The following is a 21,253-nucleotide window of genomic DNA, read 5'->3' as shown; positions in this document are numbered from 1 at the left end:
CCGCAATCCCCCGCTGACGTAACAATGCTAACACCGGGGCCAACACTTTTGTGAACACCTGAGGAGTTGAGGCTAGACCAAAGGGTAATGCCACAAAATGATAATGCTCCTTGCCCACGGAAAAGCGAAGAAAACGTTGATGCCCGGACATAGGGATAGGAAGGTAAGCGTCCCTGATATCTATGGAGGCCCGAAAATCCCCTTGATGAAGGGATGCCACTACCGTGCTAATGGACTCCATCTGGAATTTTTATACCTGCGGTTCAAGGCCTTGAGTTCCAAGATCGGACAAACCTTTCCCTCCTTCCTGGGAACAGTAAACATATTTGAGTAAAACCCCTGAAAATGTTCCGAATCGGGAACTGGTACAATGACCTCTTGTAGAAGTAAATCTTGCGCCACCCTGAGGACACCGTGCAGGTGATCTAAGCACAAACGCAGGTTGGAAGGGAAGAACCTTGCCGGAGGAGACGACCGAAACTCGATTTTGTAACTGGACCGAATCAGCTTGTGAACCCACCTGTCATGAATCAAGGAGGTCCACGGGTCCGGAAAAAAACGTCGATGGGCCTCCCCCCCCCCCCCAAATAAGATACGGGTGAGGGCACCCCTTCAGGTAGAATAGGGCTTGTCTGCGGTTCCGAAGGGACCCGCTCTCAGCTTACCAGACCAGGGCCTCTTGGAACCTCCAGAGGGGGTTCGAGGGGATTTCGATCCCTTGTCCTGAGGAACGAAAGGGAAGACTGTGAGCTGAGAAGAAAGGGCCACGTTTGCGACGAGCCTCCTTGCTCCTGGTAGCCTGTGGGAGAAGAGTCATCCCCCCCCCCCTGTAAGACCCTTAATGATCTCATCCATGGAAGCTTCAAACAGACGATCTCCTACAAAGGGGAGATCAGACAGGACGTTCTTGGAAGCCTGGTCCACAGACCAATGTTGGAGCCATATCATGCGCTTCAGGGTCACTGCTGTTACAGATACCCTGCAGACTATAAGGAACCGCATCCAGAGAGGCATCACAGATGAATTGCAACCCCTGGACCAACTGGCCTGCCGGCTCTGAGGTTAGGGGAAATCTGTTCCCCTTCCAAATCCTGGCGCAAAAGTTTTGCCCATTCTGTTAAGGTCTGGGAGACCAAAGTTATGGTAAACACCGGTTTAAGGATGGAACCCAGACGTCGGATCTGAGACTCAGCTCTCTTGTCAAAAGGGTCTTTAAAAGACGTAAAGTCCTCCATGGGAGAAGGGTGCCTTCCGGTCTGTTATTTTTGTCAAATCATGACATCTCCCCGGGACTCCCAGGGGATGCTGGCAATTTACCTGTAATCAGGCTTTCCTCCCCAACTTCTGGGGGGGGGGGGGAAGATTTATGCACCTCTATTTTTTTTTTGGGGGGGGGGGGCAACTTTCCTGTCACCCTTATTGACAACATATTTTAATGGAATGACCGTTGGGATACTGCAGACCCTCGTTGGGTCATTTGCAAAAATCCATATTGCTGTAATATTTATATACATCTGTGCTTCTCCTAATGGAGCACATTTAACATTATGCGAAACGTGTTGAGATGCACGCAGCACAGACTGTTGCTTCTATATGAAATTGTGTACAACAGGATCTGTACAATACAAATTGATATCCATATATGAAATTGTATAGGTTATGAATTTGTATTTCATTATTTATGTTTTTTTCTATTGATGAATTCACCATGTAATTATTGATTTAAATGTACATTATGATGTGCAATAAACTTGTATATTTTTAATATTTGGTATGTGTCTCTTTAAAAGTCCCACGGGCCACTCCTTGTGTTTTCATGTTCAAATTTGGGACAGAGTCACCTACACATTCCACACATATCAGCGTCTTTTTACTGAATCATGGTAAAAGGATGTCGGACCAGAGACTCAGCTCTCTTGTCAAAAGGGTCTTTAAAAGACGAAGAGTCCTCCACCGGGAGAAGGGTGGCTTTATTTAACAAGGAAACCTGAGAGTCCACTACAGGTGGGACTGTCAGCTTTTTTAACAGGGACTCTTCAAAAGGGTACTGATAATGGGGTACTTTGACGCAGTAGTGGGCTTGAGCACGATATGGCCATATGGTGGGACCAAACCCCCATTTTTATTTATGGACTCTCTTCAGATTTGGTAGTAATTTCTTTTGCATTTGCGCGCTATTCTTTTTTAATATACATGTCTTTTGGTTCATAGCTGCAGCAGCTTTGGAAATACATGGGTATGCTCCCCCAAATTTTTTGCCTGTTTCTTATGTATTCGGTCTGACCAGACTATCGAGGTTGAGCAGCCCTCCCCACCCCCCACACACACCTGTACTCAATCAGTGTCCACCATCAAGTGGATATAGGAGGAGTCCCCTGTAGTGCATTTGCACATCTTCCCCAGCAAGGAGTGTTATCTCCAAGGGTTAGAATGGCTGGATTCATCTCTTTTTCATGGATAGTGTAGGACCCACTGATAATGGGGTACTTTGACGCAGTAGTGGGCTTGAGCACGATATGGCCATATGGTGGGACCAAACCCCCATTTTTATTTATGGACTCTCTTCAGATTTGGTAGTAATTTCTTTTGCATTTGCGCGCTATTCTTTTTTAATATACTCTTCAAAAGGGTACCTTCTAGCAAACCCTTTGGCACCCCAACGTTGTCTTTAGGTGAACCCCACTTACTCATAAGAATTTTGTCAAAAATAGGCAGGAAAGGGAAACACCCTTGTCACCTTAGAGGATCTGCAGGTACCGAAACGTACCGACTCCTCCAACGCCGCCGCAGCAGCAGCGTCCTCCAGTTTTAAAGTTTACCGCACTGCTACAATTAGTGCACCCACTAGCGCCTTTTCCTGTGTGGCTGTATTGGAAGAGAAATCATCCTCCCTATCAGTGCACTCAGGGTGCGTGGACGCAGACCCAGTAGGGAGACTCGCATCCGCGGCAGCCAAATCAACCTAAGAAACTGAGGGGACAGGATGCAGGCGAAGGCGGGGGGCGCCTTTTGCCCATCCTGTTTTGCAGGAACATATCCACCTCGGACACTAGTGACTCCAGGACAGCCGTCATAGCAGACAAAGCGGACAGGGCCCCGCAGCTTCAGAGAGGGTCAGGTGGTGAAACATGCTCAAGGGGCTCCATGGTAAACCCAGGGACTACCTTAGCAGATAGCGAAAAAAAAACGCTGATAAAAAATTCCCCATCGCTGCACAAGCGGCACCACAGGTCCCAGCCCACCAAGGTGCTGCTATAGCAAAGAAGAGCGAGAGCCGTCTATCCCCACAGGGACTCACCACATGACCTAGGTACAGAGCAAAGCATTAAGCTGCACGCCGTGAAGTGATCAGAGAGAAGGAGGAGGCTCTGGAGTTAACACTAGAGGTCCACCGTCGAATCACCGCACCGTAGGCTCAAAAAACAAGGCCGCCGCTTTATTCAATGGAAAACTTCAAGAAATTGGCTGTCGATAGATACACCAGCCATCCACGGCAAAATATCGGCTCCACTCAGCACCAACGTGCCTCCCCTACCAGGACCCCCCCCCCCCCCCACAAAACCGAGTTTATAGCAGCCTGCGGCACTCTGTGGGAAGGAGGGGAACTCGGGGGGGGGGGGGGGGACAAACCATCCTAGGGAGGGGCCCACGTCCATCCCAACAGGCCACCAGCGAAAAGGGGGACACTACTTACCACACCATGGAAACCAGGTGGGCACCACTTCAGGCAGACCACCGCACCACCATCTTGAAATGAGGGTGCTGTGGGCCAGAGGTACCCTGCGACTCAGGCTGTAACCATGCCTGAGCGTCCTCGTGAGACGTTTAACTTGCCGGCCAGCCCCTGTCCAGTGGGACTAGGTCGTGGCTGACATAGCGCAGAGCTGAGATCGGATTGCATTTTCTGGCTGGACTAGGGAGATCGTAAGGATCTAGGGTATCCAGTGCGTCGCCCAGTCTGGCAGTTGCTTGTAGTTCTCACTGGAACAGAAAATAAAAAAAAAGGAGGAAAAAAAAAAGATGCTAGGACCAGAGATCCCAGCAAGGAAATTGGTCCTTACTCCTGACTAGGCAGAAAAAAATGAGTAATTATAGCAGGAAGTGGGAGTATAGCCCCTGGGACTGCGCGATAGGCGTGGTGAAAAAAATTCCTGCCTAGTGTCCTACTCCTGTAGGGGGCAGCATAACCTAATGGTCAAGAAGATCTGGAGCTGTGTCTGTCAATGAACGAAAGAGAAAAATGAATTTAAATCCATGAACAGCACAAATATTGGGAGACCACTTCATTGACCCCCCCCTCCCCCCTTTGTGGTTAATCTGGTTTGCTGAAGGAAAGAATGGGATTGGCCACCCAGCTGGGAGGAATGTCTGCCTGGGCTAGGGAGCTGGTGACAATGTCCCATGCATTAGTGTCCCCAAGTACTTGCAGGGTAATCCTGCGCTGCTGTTGTCATTGTGCCTGTGTCACTACGGGGTGGAGTAGAGAGCTCCCAGCCAAGTACTCTGGGCGCTAAAGGATCAAAAAAAAAAAGTGGCCACGCATGCGCAGATGTGTAAAATGACACTGTTGCGCACACACAGAGAAGCCGGACCCGCCCCTACTAAACACCGCCACTGTCCAAGTGAAAGCTACATCATCCACCAAAGCACACTAAAGGCACAGCGAAGGAAACACTAAAAAGGGAAGGTTTCCAGGTATCTTGGAAAGTGCTGCGTGCAGGATCCAGTCCCGCCTAGTAACATTAAAGCCTGCCCCCAGTCTTCCAAGACAAGGGCAGGTACGGTTCCTCTGGGCCATAGGAGGTCGATCCAGATAAAGCCATTTCCTACCCCTTCAGGGGTGTAAAAAATAAGCAGAAAAAACCATAGGCAAACTGATAGTCTTTAAAGAAATTCAACAGACGCATCCATCACCTAAGGACACTAGCACAAAACTGGGGCTTTGCAGTGCTGGGAGGGGTTTTCCCTGAGTGGGGAAGCCTGGGCCTTTCACCTGAAAATAATAATAGAAACTGGAGCGCCACACCACTGCTAAGTGCTCCATATACAACTTTATTCGCAGTGGGCTACTCTTTGGATTGTCCCCCTGACTTTTATTGGAATAAGGTTGTATCTAGGCCACTTAGGGGTGTGGTGCTTCAATTTGCATCTTTGTTACGTTGCACTACAAAACAAGGAGATCCTCTGGGGTGAAGAAATCCTAAAAGGAAGGTCCTTATTATATGCTGCGTAGGCCTTTATTACTACCAGCACTGAAGCCCAAATTCTTCAGCATTCAAGCATTCAATTCTCCCCCTGGGAGTGATGGATCCCTGCATCCCCTGCTGCACTCTGTGGTTCTTTACTCTCATCCCCTAAGTCACTACAGGACTCCGCGGGGGGAGGGGTCGCTGGCGACGACACTGGTACACAACACTAAAAGAATGGTTGAAGCCTGAAGAGTCTAAATGAATTTGCAGTGCTGTAAGGAAGATAGAAGACACTGGCTAGCCAGAGAGGCGTGTACAATACCTCTTTTGCTGCAAGATCCTTCCTTTATGATTTTCGTTTAGTTTGACAGATAAGACTTTGGAAAAATACTAGCAATAATATTCTTACCCATCCTGGACCCTGTAGACTGCACAGCATTCTGGGATCAAACCTCGCATCATTAGTGCTTTCTTTAAGCTATCCCGCACTGTCACACCACACCTAGCTGGTACCTGGGGGGACAAAGATACAACTGGTGTTTTTGTAGAGGACCATTATACAGAATATTTATTGAGAAGTTTATATGGCAATGGTTGTTAACCTTTTTTTAAAAGCGTTTGTAAAAGGTAGGGGGCATATGTCCTGCATACAATGACTTGATAATATTAATATGAATATTGCAAAACGCTTATGCTTTTTCCTGGTAACAAAAATTAAGCAAGCATTTTTGGTCTGACAGGAAGGACGATAGAGAAGGAGACAGAAACAACTTTTATTTCTCCAGACTACCTGCTTAGAGCCATAAATGTCTTTCAAAGCCATACTTCAGGCAGGTGTAAAAAGGAATGATTATTTTTTACTACAATCAGTACAATATTTTTAAATTTGACTGGATTTTAGCCTATTGTAATCCCAAATACAGCAGCACTTGGAAAGGGAGAAGGAGGAGCAGCCAAACAGGCATGCTGCCTTCATATGTGCCAAAATGAGAAGAGAGCAGAGAGAAAACATAATTGTGTTGCAGCTTCTTCCCTGTCCAATCTCTGGTCAGGGATCAGGTGGTGACCTTACTGCAGTTAGGCAACACAGTTAAGAAAACTCAAGTCTTCAGGCTGGTTGTGCCACATGGTAGGGTAGTAAATCTCAGGACTAGAATGACAAAAAAAAAGAAACCACACACCTTTTGTGGTTAAGCCAGTTGCCATAAATGGTTTCTTGGAAAATATCATCACATGCTTAGAGGGAGCAGAAGACAACACAGGGTAAATTAAAGGCTAAGTTCACTTTTGAAACAGGTTACATGTAGCAGGTTCCAGCATCTGCAACTCTCCTCCCCTTCCACCCCCATGACAGCGGCCCGCCAGGGATCTCCTCCCCGCACCCGCTGTCACAATTTGAAAACATCACAGCTGTGTGGAAAAAAAGTTTCCTGTGAATGAATGAATACAAGTACAGCCATTGTGGCTGACGGCTTGTTATTTTCAATGAGCTGCGACAGCGCTGGTGAGCAACCTTGTAGTTCACTGATACTCCTACTCTCAGGTAACGTTTGCCTTGTAAGAGTTACAGGCAGACAGCTATGCTAAAAGTCTGCAGGAGCTGGACACTGCAACCTTGATCTGCTGGTGATAGGTGCAATGCACTGCAGGCTCCTTAAAGAAAAATAGATGTACATTTTTGTACCTGCAGAAAGTGCCATTTATATATATATATATATATATATATATATAATTTTTTTTTAAAAAGGTGAACTTAATCTTTAGGTCACACTACAGGGAACTTGTAAAAATGATGGTCCTATAGATCAGTGGACCTCAACTCCGGTCCTCAGGGCCCACTAACAGGCCAGATTTTAAGTATTACCTTGGGGAGATGCAGACTAGATGCAATCACTGAGCAGCAAATTATATCACCTGGGATGAATTGCAGTTATCTTGCAAACCTGGCCTGTTGGTGGGCCCTGAGGACCAGGGTTGAGGACCACTGCTATAGATGGTCCCAACTAAACTACGCTTCTAAAATACAGCTTCTCCTATGAAAAGTATGGGTGGATCAAAATACCTCACTCATGGAAGTGGAGACAGCCTAAAGTTTACAACTTAATAGTTCTGAGGCGTCATGGGAAGTGGACTATTGACCAAATTATTACCCATATCAAATATATTTAGAGATAGACTGCCATTCACGCTGCCTGGTGGTTCTTGCTTGTTCAAGGAATCAAGTATTAAAACAAGAAACTAAATTAAAACGAGAACTCCAGCATGTGTTAGTCAGGTCAGTAACTCAAAGTACTGAAGACACTGGATCAGTACAATAGGCTGTCATGACTTATACTCCTGTTGAAAGTGTTAGTTGACTGCCTATGTATTTTTTCAGCAGAGAACCCCCATAAGGTAGAATTCCAGTCAAATATTAACCATACCTAAACCTGCTCCCAATCCCATTTTAAACGGGAAAAAAAGAGGTCTATACTTCCCTATTCTGAAGGAGCTCCAGTCTGGCCACATGATCGTTACAGTGGCCGAGGAGAGAAGAGATCGCTGACAACGGTTGCAGGTCCTGGGTGATGATGTCACCTATAAGTTCACTATGGGGAAATCAGCTGTCAGCAGTCCTTCCTTCTACACTGAAGCCACCACTGGAAGCCAATCGTGACTAGACCAGAGCGCCCTCAGAATAGGTAAATATAGCAATCTTTCCTTTACAGGATAATTAGAATAGGCTTAGAATGGTGGTGGGAGCAGGTTTAAGTATAGTTATTATTTCACTGGAACTCGATTTAAGAGCCAACTTCTCTTCTTGACTATAAATGTGAAAAGCGGTCAGAAAATGTAAAATCCGGTTTATGAACTGGGCATATTTGCCTGAAAACACCACAGTAATAAATTTTAGCACCTCCCAAACAAAGTGAAATGTCAGTTGCGGGTTAATTTTTTTTCCCTCTCATCTAGCAACCTCTGACAAACTGGACATACTCACCACAGTGCGCTGTTTGTTAGGAAGGAAGACTCTTACAATAGGTTTCTGTGGAGATTTGGGGTTAATACGGGAGAGGTCAGAGGGGTTCTGCAGGACGGACAAGGATGAGGGTACTAAAGACAGGGAGGAGGGTACAGAAGATAGTGTCATTTCTGAGGACAGGGATGAAGACGAGTCTGTTCCATTCCCCATTGACTCCAGTAACTGCTGTTCCCTCTGCTGGAGGGCATCAAGTTTACTTGTGTATTCCTCGTAGGCCTGTGGGAAGAATACCACAAACAAATCAATAATGCCACTGTACATTTGTAAGGAAGTAAAAGGGCGACATAGAGAGACAGACACACCGAACAGAGAGGCTTGCATATAATAAAACAGCACACAATGTTTTTTTTTTTTTAATTTAATATATTTTATTATTTAATTGTTTTTAAACCTAAACCTGTTTATTTATTTTTACATTATTGCTATCACAAGGGGGTAATAAACCTCTATGTGATAGAATTGGGCAGGTGACAGGTACTCTTTATGGAGACATTAGGGGGCCTTTCACACCATCTTACCAAGCACAGATTGGCTTGGTTAGATCTGTGCCCTGGTTGTACTGGCCAGGAAAGGCTGCATCTGAAACAGGAAGTGACATCACTTCGTGTTTCATTGTTTGCATGGTAGATCTAGGCATGGATTTGCCTTGGCCTCACTGCAATCTCTCCCCCCTGTCGGTTATGTTCCCGGGCACCGGTAATAGCGGGAGAACCCGGGAACCACGGGAGGAGGGGAGGCACCATGCTGCTGGCTCTGTGAAAATGATCAGCAGCAATGGAGCTGCTACATCCCACTTTGAAGCAGGTCACATGCTGAACAAAACACACAAAAGCTGATGGTTGCTGCTACATAGTATGTCCAAAGAGCTGAACTGTTTAAAGCATCAGGTGTGTGTAGCACAGTTTGCGCAGCACTTTACAAAATAAAGGGAGGCCGCACAATTCAATACAAGAGGTAAGAGATTACAATCGGAAAAAAGGAGGGGCGAAGAATACAAAAAGGTAATAACTGAGATGATGAGGAGCTGCCCAGGGCCATTACACTGAAAGGGCATACATTCCAGCACATTGCACTTTCCATCAAGGAGAGGATTTGCCACGTTGTGTGTTCTAACTAACAAGGGAGACAGTTTGGAGGAACTCTTTGACCACAAGCGTTTCTGACCCCTGATAAGGGTCCATCCATTCTGGTGAGTGGGGTCTCTGAAGGGGATCAAGTCACCTGGCACCAGTGATTATCTTTGGAGCACTTCAGCACTTACACAGGAGCACCATTATTATTATATTTTGCACAATAATCCAGCACTATCAGCACCTTATTTTAAAGTTGCACTTAAGGCTATACCTTGCATGTTTTGCACATGAAATTTGGACTTTCTTAATTCCTTGGACTTTTATTATGAATTTGGATATTATAGACACCTTATAATATATTTTCAAGTTCTGTGTTTTTTCTGTTTTACTAACTGAGGTGATGACTTGAGTTGATGGAGAAAGTAACATTTCAGCCGTTAGGTAAAAGGTGAGAAAGACTTCCTGAAAGAGGCATTTTTAAGGATCGACTAGAGGTGGACAAAGTAGGAAAGAGTCAGGGAGATTGAGGTAGGGAGTTTCAGAGGATGGGAGAGGCTCTGGAGAAAAGTGTTGTAGATGGCTGTGTATGTTGCTAGTATTCTGAATTGTATTTGTTGGGTAAGAGGAAGCCAGTGGATGGATTGGCAGAGAGGGGCAGTGGATACTAAATGGTTTGTAAGATTGAGGAGTCTGGAAGACAAATTCATGAAAGATTGAAGGGGATAGATTAATAAAAGGGGAGGGGGGAGAGTTGAAGTAGTCAGGCAGGAGATAACAGGGGAGTGAATTAGTAATTCAGTCAATGGTTAAAAAGGAGTAAAGTTTGGAGATGTTGCAGAGGTCAAGCAACATAACTAGGACAGTGATTGGATGTGGGGTCAAAATCCAGGATTACACCGACCCCCCTGGCATGAGGGGAGGGGCTGAGGATTGTGTTATGGACCTCAATGGAAAAATCGGGGGGGGGGGGGCTGTAGGGGGAGAAAACATTGAGTGCTTATTTTGGAAAGATTACATTTGAGGAATTGGTGTGACATCTATATGGATAGGTCAGTTAGTAAGTTAGTGATATGTGAGAAGTCTATAGGGGTGAGGGGTAAGAGGGTAGAACCTCAAGGCCAAGGGAGTGGAATTATTTTAAGCAGGAGTGGGTGGCCAATGGTGTCAAAAGCAGAAGAAAAGTCAAAAAGTCTTAAACACATGGGTGGAATGTCAGCCAGTTCAATAAAACCGGCCAATATATGGCCCATGTGTATGGCAGCCGGTTGAAGGCGCAAAACCGGAAAAGGTCTGCTTCTACTCAGCGCTCTCAGCCAATGGTTGAGAGCGAGTGAGTGTTTTGACGGGGGGGGGGGGGGGGGTGAATGGGGGAATACCTGCCACCACCAGCTGGGACATTGTATTCTGACAGCGGCACCAAGTAGCTCAAATAAAATTTTACAACAGGTCACCTTGAGAGAACCCGAACAATCAACTTCTGTTGAGCAGAATGGCCACACACTGATCGAAATGTATCTGGTCCCAGCTAAACTGGCCATTAGTAGTGGCCATTAGTTTTAGCAATTATAAAGTCATTCGTAGGTCTGAGGAGAGCAGTTCATGTGGATTGTTGCTGGCAAAAGCCAGGCTGAAAGGGCGTCAAGAAGAATGTTTTTGGGGTAAGGTAGCGGTTCAGATGGCGGTCGTTCATTTGAAAAGTCTGGAAGAAAGCAGGAGCAAAAAAAAAATAGGTCTTTGGTTTTTCAGACTGGTGGGGGTTTAGTAAGGGATTTAAGTACAGGGGTGACCAGTGCATAGTTTAGAGGGGTGTATAATCTGTAAACAGGGCATAAAGGAAACTGCCTGCATTCATTTTTTCTTTTTATTATTAAACAATTTAAATTATGGAAAAAAAATATTACAATTATTGCAACTACAATTATTAGTAAAAAAAAAAAAAAAGAAAATTATATAAAAAACAAGAGAAAGATAACACTATTCAAAAGCAATTTTAGTTTTGCATTAAAGGGGAAATTCCACTATTGCTAAAGAATTAAGCACAGAAATTTTCTACAGAATCCATTTTGGAATTTAAGGTTATTAACTGTAATTTATTTTTCACAAAAATGTATGAAAATCAGTATTTCTGGCTATAAAATTACTTAAAACCCCAAGAATATAATTTTCTGAAAGCAGAGGCCCTTTATAATAAAAGGATGATAGTTGCATAATATTTGCACAACAGTTAAGGAGATTAATTTTTTGGCACAAAATTTAATCCCCAAATATTTTGTACAAAATAAAAAAACTTGAGGTAGCATCAATTAGACACCAAACTATGTCATGCCTCAAAACTGCGTGCACCTGCAAAAATGACAAAACATTGGACTACTCAGAATTATCAATAGATGGGGCTTTAAATGCTTTTACAGCTCATCAGTTTAAAAGTAAACTGTAAATCAGGAACCTGGAACTATCTATTGCTCCCACATTTGCAGCAATATATAAAACATTAGGCGCAATTGCCCTTTACATACTAATGCGTGGACATGGTGCCATCTACATACAAGTGAGTGGACATACAAGTGAAAGGATGTTGTGAAACAAACAGCTATTTCTTTATAAAAGAAAAAATAGAATAAAAAAAAATTAATAAATTAAGAAAAAAAAAAAAAAAAAAGTAGAAATTTGCTACAAAGTTTGTTAAAATACTTGCAATGTACACAATAATTGTACTAATGTCATTAGAAGATGCTCTCTTTTTAGGTCAGCTAGACTGAAGACCCCATTGGTTGTGTGAACTGGCACCCAGGAATTACCTACCAAATCTGTAGTACAACATATTTGTGTAAAATGAGCCCACAATCTCTTGTGCTGGACATTCAAAGGGCAATGCTTATGATGAAGAGAACCCACAGCAATGCCAACGTGTCCATTGTTCTGACATGTCAAGGTCTTGTCCTGCACTCTGCAATTACTAAAGGCCCAAAGTAGCATTTGTGGTTTGTGGTTCCAGGCCAACAGTCAAAATGGGGCAATCACTCATTTCCTGGTGTGTAACAACGTAAAGAGACTGCTCTCCAAACAAGGCTAAAAAGGCAGTGCAACTACAGCAAGTCATTCACGTACATTTAAAAATGGGTGATCCTCCATATTATTTAAAGCCTAAATGAAAAAAAAAAACTCACTTCTTTGCATTCCAAGACCATCAAAACAAAAAAGACATGCAAACTCTTGTATTGTTTTAGAAAGCAGCCATAGCTCAGTCCCTTTTTCATTTAACCAGCAGGTTAAACAAAAAAAAAACAAAAAAAAAAAAAACTGACCCAAATCCCCCATCCACACATTCGAGGTGGATAGAGGAATCTTCCCCACTGTGTCATTGTATTCTGACAGCAGGAACTTACCCGCCGTCACAATACACAGATAAGCGCTGCAGTCCATTGCCTGCAGTGTTCATTGAGTGGAATTTTCCAACAGGGCGGCTGAACAGAAGAAGTCAATTGGTAGATTGATTTCTCTTTAACCACAGTGGCCATACATGGATCAAAATTTGGCCAGTTCAGCAGGAACCAGTCAAATTTCGATCCATGTATGGCCAGCTTTAGTAGAAAAGCCTGTTCCTTGCCAGCATGCTCTACAGAAGGACTCTTGTTCTCTGCAAGCAGTGGTCTTTATGCAGGAGGTCCAACACACCCCCATCCTGGTTTAAAGTAGAGGGCAAGTACTGATAAAGTCCAAAGCACACAATGTCTGGCCACCCTAACTGTACAAATTGCCTAAAATGATATGACTAAGGGGACCATTCTGATGGTGGAAAGATATTGATTCTTGCTTGAACATTGGGAAAATGTGCCTACAACCTGGCAATACTTAGACCAAATAATTGCTATAATTATAATTGTATCCTTTTGATACCTGTTCTCTGCCTATCTCATAAAAGAGCTTTTTCTCAAACAGGATCCTGCGTTATATTTATAAGGGCTCATTCATGTGCATCCACCCTGGAGCTGCGTGCAAGCAGCCCATAGAAGTGGATGAACACTCTGCATTTGGATCCGAGCACCCATCCCTGCCCGCATGTCAAACTTTGACATGCCAGTCAGTGCCGACCCTACATGTGCATCCATTTTTATGGACTGCCCGCATGCAACTCCGTGGTGGATACGCATGCATCTGCCAACAGCACCGCACAGAGGACGGCACTAATCTGCCGTCTGAATGAGAGCCCTTAGCTGGACTGGAATTTATTCCACAAATGGTGGTGCTCTGTAAACTATGTGACTACATCTGTGCGTCCCATTTCGCTTCCTACAATTGCATTTATTACCTCTGCATGAGCATTCATAAACCAGACAATTACAACAATGTAAAGCTAAACAATGGCTTGTAATGCAAAAACACAGACCGGAGTGAAAACCCTCCATTACTATATCCAGAATTAAAAAAAGTTTTGCCTATAGTTCTACTTTAATTTCAAATTACACCTCGAATAGGGAGATGATTACGGTCACACACACCTACACAGGTTGAACTGGATGGACTATTGTCTTTATTCAACCTCAACTACTATGTAACTATGGAAGAGATTGGGTAGAGTAAACATGTAGACAAATGAGGTGCCCAAGAGGGGACACACACATTAAAGATCAAGCCGCAAGGGGTTGCCCTAGGAAATTTGAGAAGGTCTGACACTTGTGCACAGATTCGGATTGTACAACAGTTGATCTGGAGTCCACAGACTGAAATCATTCCCCCCTGATGAGGTTTAGTTTATGATATGAACAAATGTATTCCTCTGCAGGGACTCACATTACATTTGTTCAGGTAGGATTCTAAACACGAGTTGATATTCTTCCGATACATTATCCTGATGGTTGAGAGGGAACAGGAATCTTCTTATAATTCATCAACCCTTGAAGTGATTTTATAAGAGAATGACAGAGCGAGGTGTATGGATGGTGTGTTTCTCCCCCCCCCCCTTTTTTTTTGGGGTTCTATAATAGGAGGTGTTATTAGTAGTTTAGTAGTTCTAGGTTTTATGTATTAGCTGGGGAATGCCCAAAGGCTATGTTTTGTACCTATACATCTCAATTTTTCACAAGAAAAAAAAAAAAAAGATCAAGCCGCAAGTTCAGAAGCACATTATGTTTATGAAAAGGGTCTGATTCAGTTTACACAACACAGGGCGGTAGGACGTATTCATTCTGGACTGGTGCCAACTTTTAAGACTGGTTATGAGTAAACACATCTGGAGGCAAGGAAACGAGGGAAAACAAGTTTACAAATCTAAGTCTTAGTAGAAAGGAACTCTTATTTTCAGTCTGAGTTTCATGCTAGATACAAGCAAGTCTTTAACCACTTAAGCACCGGAAGATTTTACCCCCTTCCTGTCCAGGGTTTTTTTTTTTGCGATTCGGCACTGCGTGACTTTAACGGACAATTGCGCGGTCGTGCAACGCTGTACCTAAATGAATTTGACGTCCTTTTTTTCCCACAAACAGAGCTTTCTTTTGGTGGTATTTGATCACCTGTGCAATTTTTTGATCATGCGCTATAATCAAAAAAAGAGCGACGATTTTGCAAAAATAACAATATTTTTCACATTTTTTTTATATGAAATTCCCCCCCCCCAAAAAAAAAGAAAAAATCTAAATTTAACATTTTTGGCCAATTTGTTTTCAGATACATATGCTTGGTAAAAAAAAAAAAAATCACAATAAGCGTATTTTGATTGGATTGCGCAAAAGTTATTGCGTTTACTAAGGGAAAGATTTTTGTCATTTTTTTTTTTTTTTTTTTTTTAACGAGTAATGGCGGCGATCTGCGTTTTTTTTGCAGGACTGCGACATTACGGCGGACAGATCGGACCCTTGACGGACATTTTTGACACTTTTGGGGGTACCAAAGACATTACTACAGTAATCCGTGCTATAAATATGCACTGTTACTGTAAAAATAACACTGGCAGGGAAGGGGTTAACTTTATTGGCGAAGGAGGGGTTAAGTATGTCCCTAGGGGCGTGTTTCTAACTGTGATTGGACATGGCTACTGGTGTAAGAACAGAGATCAACGGTCCTACATAGTAGAACCGTGTGATCTCCATTTTTACACAGGGGAGAATGACAGGCGGCTTTGTTTACATTAGCCGCCTGCCTTTCTCCCTTCACGGCGAACGAACGCGAGTGACCGGCGGACATCGGGTTCGCCGGTCACACGCACCGACTTGTTAGGGAACGAGCCGGGGTGGGCGCACGCTCGCCCGCTATTGGCTCACAAGCAAGTGACAGGCTAGTGACGTACTCATACGTCACTTTGCCTGGCCGGGGCTGACCGCCGCAGTATATGTACTTGCGGCGGTCGGTAACCGGTTAAGTAAAAAATACCTAATATTTTTACTTATTTTAACTCCCTTGCGTATTGTTCTTCCTGTTTAAAGGACCCCTGCCTGCTGGTAAGTACCAGACAGTCCATATTGTACTAGCATTTACTGTTATCGACTTACACTGTGGGCTGCAGAGGCCGAGCTCTGATGCCACACCCAAATACACCTAGACTTTCTCCTCTCGATGAAGAGGGATGACTAGCTCAGCTTCTCTGAGCGAAATCAAGGCTACGGATTTTACTTCAGCTCGCAATTTGCTTCCTTTGTTATGAACCTCAGGTGGCTTAATTAGTTCTAAGAGCACATTGGATTAATGGTTTCACCATAGTCCTGAAGTTATAGTGTGGGAAATGAGCAAATAACCTCCCCTTCATTCCGTTATACTTCCACTGGCTGCCTGCAGAGAAAAGATATACGTTATATAACCAAAAGTATTGGGACGCCTGCCTTTACACGCACATGAACTTTAATAACATCCCAGTCTTAGTCTGTAGGGTTCAATATTGAGTTTGCACACCCTTTGCAGCTATAACAGCTTCAACTCTTCTGGGAAGGCTGTCCACAAGATACAGGAGTGAGTCTATGGGAATGTTTGACCTGCCTCGCAGTTTCCGCTCTAATTCATCCCTAAGGTTTTCTATTGTTTTGGAGGTCAGGACTGTGCAGGCCAGTCAAGTTCCTCCACCCCAAAACTCGCTCATCTATGTCTTTATGGACCTTGCTTTGTGAACTGGTGCGCAGTCATGGAAGAGTTGGGAGCATGAAATTGTCCAAAATGTCTTGGTAAGCTGACGCCTTAAAAGTTCCCTTCATTGGAACTAAGGGGCCAAGCCCAACCCCTGAAAAACAACTCCCCCACCATAATCCCCCCTCCACCAAATAATTTCGACAAGTGCACAAAGCAAGGTCCATAAATACATGAATGAGTGAGTTTGGGGTGGAGGAACTTGACTGGACTGCACAGAGTCCTGACCTCAACCCGATAGAACACCTTTGGGGTGAATTTAAGCAGAGACTGTGAGCCAGGGCTTCTCGCCAACATCAGTGCCTAACCTCACAAATGCGCTTCTCAAAGAATGGTCAAACATTCCCATAGACACACTCCTAAACCTTGTGGACAGCCTTCCCAGAAGAGTTGAAGTGGTTATAACTGCAAAGTGTGGGCCAACGCAATGTTGAACCCTACAGACTAAGACTGGGATGCTATTAAAGTTAATGTGTATGTAAAGGCACGCGTCCCAATAGTTTTGGAAGTATAGTGTATCCGGCACTGCCAGGTATGAGGAGCATGTGATTTTCTTCCCTTACTCCACACATGTGTCAAAACACACGAAAAGTGGTTCGAACCCAGCCCTATAGGGAATTTCATGTGGCTCCGAAGAAGAGGCTAAGCCTTGAAATGCTTTAGCCATCATCCATCGAGGACTTTGCTTCTGTCAACACGATAAAGATTGTTCCAGCTCTTTGGATTTGATGTGCCGTTTTTAAACAAGTGTTTGTGAGTACAACTATTTTTATTCAATAAAGCCTACTATTGAGGATAATACGCTAGACCGATGTACCCTCTGTTTTTTGATTTTAGTGCTTACAGACACCCTCGGTCTTAAAGGGCAGCAAGGCCATGGCCATCCGGGAAGCCAAGTGTGAGTTCTGTAGAACAACACCTTTTGAATAGGCTGATTGGGGGGCCCCACCTCTGGGCGCAGGAGAGAGGTGCGTAGCATCTATGTTTGTTTTGGAGTAATTTCATGTGGCCCTCGCACCTCTCCTGCAGCTGTGAACCCCCCCTCATCTCCGCCACCACCATGCAGCCAGAAACGCAGAACTCCTCTGCCAGATCCTGCACCACTATGTGCAGCTGAGGCACCCCCCTCGACTCCACCTCCCCTGGTCTCAGCATTCAAAAGACTCCGAAAGCTCTACCTGCCCTCCTCTGGCCCTTCTCCTGACCCTGAACTTTCTGCTTCCCAGATCCGCCCCCAGCTTCTTACTGCCAGTGGCACATGGTAAGGGGGGTGCGCTGTAATGTAAGGGAGGGTGGGGGCTCCACATTTGATGTGGGGGGGCTCATCTAGCCTTGCCCCGGCCTTACTCCTACAATGCTGGGCTTAGAGCTAATCATCACATGGCGGCAGGGAAAGTCAAACCAATGCTTAGACTGACCTCCCTGCACTGGAAAGAACTATGGGATTATGGGAGTTTCCATTAACAAAGAAGGCTGGCATTAGTGATATTAGTCACATAAATAACATTGTCACTTAAACTGGTTCTAAAGTCAGATTTTTTTTTTTCGGGGGGGGGGTTGTACACAGCGAGATTCCATGAATTTTGTTAATCGAACAAATGTTGACCACAAAAAGAAATTCACAAGAACCTACCTCCACATATATTGAGGGGGGATTGTGCTCGCCTCCGAATTTATCTAAGAGGGCTTCAATGTGCTCTTGCGTTAACTTTATCATCTGCTTGATGTTCCAGATCTGGAAGAATGAAAGAAAAAGAATACAAGCATGGTAAAGATCAAATGCTAATACAAATACTAGTGTGCTCATAAATAGGAACAGTAACCCCACAGCAAAACTTATTTCATGACTGCACGAATAAGGCCTCTTGCACACGATAATCCTGCTTGAACATCTCCTTTTGGCCTCTTGCACGCAATACTCTTATTTTAGCATCTACTCTTTCCAGACGTTTTTTTTTTTGTATGTATTCGCGTGCATTGAGGCTTAAATTACTGACCAAAAATGCAGATTTTTCTATTTTGTTCTTACTGAAGAATGCACAGCTCTTGTTTACGCGCCTGTGTGCATAGGCACATTGCAATTAATGGGCTGTATTTTAGCTCAGAAAAAAATAAAATAAAAGCTGTACTGAGCCTTTTCAAGCTGCGAGATGCTCAAACAGGAGTATCGTGTGCAAGAGGCCTAAAAGGACATAAAAAGAAAAGATGTACAAACGGTTTGTAGAAATAACACTATAATCATCTGCTTTCAAAGCTTGCTCTCTGGTTGGCTCCTGAATGCCAGGTGCCAGGGTTGAAACTGAGCCCTCCACAATCCAAACACTGAAAACAAAGGACAGTGGCACAATGACGACATCACAATTGTCGCTGATTCCACAGTTCACCTCCTCTAGCGCGTTTTACCCAAATAGGGCTTAGTTATAGAGACTAAGCCCTGTTGGGTGAAATGCATGAGAGATGGCGATTTCTCAGTCAGGACTACGGTTGTAGTTGTCTGTAGAGTAAACTAGCAAAAATTGTGATGTCATCTATTTGCTACCGTCCTTTATTTCTTCACATCAAAAGGAACAGAAAATTTATGAATTTATTAAAAAAATAAAAATAAAAAAATAGTCAGGATTTGTTAACCCTAGGGAACATCTAGAAATGTTAAATGCGTGTAATTGTGTCTAAAAAAAACAAAAAAATAAATAAATAAATAAAAATACCTATTTTTTTAAAATAGCAGTGCATATCGTGTGCCTTGAGCCTCACAGGTGTATATCTGTAGTGTAGGAACATCTAAAGCAGTCCATAGATGGATCGAAGTTCGGCTGAGATTCGATCGAGTTTCGATCCATGTATGGGCAGGCTGATTGGATCGTCTTTAGTACATCGATCGATTGCAGTACAACCATTGTCAGATTTTTGGCATGGAATTACCGTCAGTGGCTATAGCCGCCAACAGTAATCATTTTGTTCTGCCAGTAGGGAAGGCACCCCACCGCCAGAACACAATAGTGCCGCGGGTGGCATTCCCACATCAACACAATGTGATGGGGGGAATCGAGCGATTCTTACCTTCCCCCTGTGGTTGCAGGAAAAAAAAAAATCATATCTATGGCCTGGCTTAGGCACTGCTGCCTCTGACTGCTCTTCTGGGGAGGAATATGTAGCTATGAACTTGCAGTGCAAGGATCTCACTGTTTCTGTTTTATCCATTTTTAGATGCGCGCTTCCACCTCCTCTTCCGCTGCTGCTTAATTTTTTCACCATAAATCATTTTAATACTATTAGCGGATCCGCTCTACCTGAGAAAGTCAAAACTTCACCTACCAAGACGAGTGCCCATACACAAAGAAATGGTGCAAAACAAGGTAAAAAAAAAAAAAGTTGCCACTTTTAGTCCGCAGATAAAGATAAAATGAGCACTAGTCCTCTGGATTCCTCCCGGTTTAAATCAATCAGAGCAGGGACACACCTCTCCTCTCCCATGCAGGCTTATCTTAAAGGAGACGTTCACTTTTATAAAAAAAATACACACTTTTTTTGCAGGTAAAAAATATGCATTTACTATATTTTGTAGTGGACCTGTAAAGCATTGCACCCACAGTCGGCAGATCGTGGGTGTAATGCCACGGTCCTACAGACTTATCTGTGTATGGCCAGGCAGTTACACTGACAGGAAGACTCAATGAACAACAACAGCGCTCAGGCTGTCGGACCTTGTAGGTTTTCCCATTCACAGAAAAATGTGATGATGCAGATTGTGACGGGGGAGAGAATCCCCCACTAGCTGTCAGAACGGGGGGAGTGGGGTCTGGTGCATCTGTAACATGTTACACCATAAATATGAATGTAACATCTTACTAAAGATGAACTTATCTTTTAAGTCAATTGTACATAGGCTGCCAACAAGCATGCACCATTGGGCTTTCTCCAAACCAAGATTTACGGATGAATTCTGGGGAAAAAAAATAAAAAAATTGTATCCTGTAAAATAAAGGTTATAAAAAAATTGGATAGATAGATACACATACAGTGGCTCACAAAAGTGAGTACACCCCTCACATTTGTGTAAAAATGTTATATCTTTTCAATGTGACAACACTGAAGAAATGACACTTTGCTATAATGTAAAGTAGTGAGTGTACAGCTTGTATAACAGTGTAAATTTGCTGTCCCCTCAAAATAACTCAACACACAGCCTTAATGTCTAAACCGCCGGCAACAAAAGTGAGTACACCCCTATGTTAAAATGTTTTTTTAACCTAATTGCATTCCCTACATTAGGGAAACAAATTCCCCACTACTTGTTCTACCCACCCCTTTCCCTAAAAATGTACCTAACTTCTGTCGGCACCCCAGTGTTTGCTCAGCTGCATAACCACTACTCTAACTTCCTGATCTCACAGGACACATTATGAGCAGTGGGACCCATAGATTGCTGCTCTCACAGGACACACTATGAGCAGTGGGACCCATAGGTTGCTGCTCTCACAGGACACACTATGAGCAGTGGGACCCATAGGTTGCTGCTCTCACAGGACACACTATGAGCAGTGGGACCCATAGATTGCTGCTCTCACAAGACACTATGAGCAGTGAGACCCATAGATTGCTGCTCTCACAGGACGCACTATGAGCAGTGGGACCCATAGATTGCCGCTCTCACAGGACGCACTATGAGCAGTGGGACCCATAGATTGCTGCTCTCACAGGACACACTATGAGCAGTGGGACCCATAGATTGCTGCTCTCACAGGACACACTATGATCAGTGGGACCCATAGATTGCTGCTCTCACAGGACACACTATGAGCAGTGGGACCCATAGATTGCTGCTCTCACAGGACACACTATGAGCAGTGGGACCCATA

At 44.0% G+C, this 21,253-nt stretch overlaps 1 protein-coding gene across 4 annotated transcripts in view; it reads right to left on the bottom strand.

Annotated features, from left to right (window-relative positions):
- BRAF (B-Raf proto-oncogene, serine/threonine kinase) overlaps positions 1-21,253 on the bottom strand; it is a 172,100-nt gene that overhangs the window by 75,267 nt on the left and 75,580 nt on the right. For all 4 annotated transcript variants that reach the window (XM_082254636.1, XM_082254638.1, XM_082254635.1 and 1 more), the window contains exons 2-4: positions 18,028-18,129; positions 8,170-8,427; positions 5,599-5,702 (exon numbers count right to left, since the gene is read on the bottom strand). In XM_082254636.1, the coding sequence (XP_082110762.1) occupies positions 5,599-5,702; positions 8,170-8,427; positions 18,028-18,129 (464 nt within the window). The remainder of the gene's footprint in view (positions 1-5,598; positions 5,703-8,169; positions 8,428-18,027; positions 18,130-21,253) is intronic.

Source organism: Pelophylax lessonae (assembly GCF_965119305.1).
Source record: "Pelophylax lessonae genome assembly, chromosome: 4".
Classification (NCBI taxonomy): Eukaryota; Metazoa; Chordata; class Amphibia; order Anura; family Ranidae; genus Pelophylax; species Pelophylax lessonae.
Note: the sequence above shows the minus strand (reverse complement) of the source record. Positions and strands in the feature narration are given on the sequence as shown.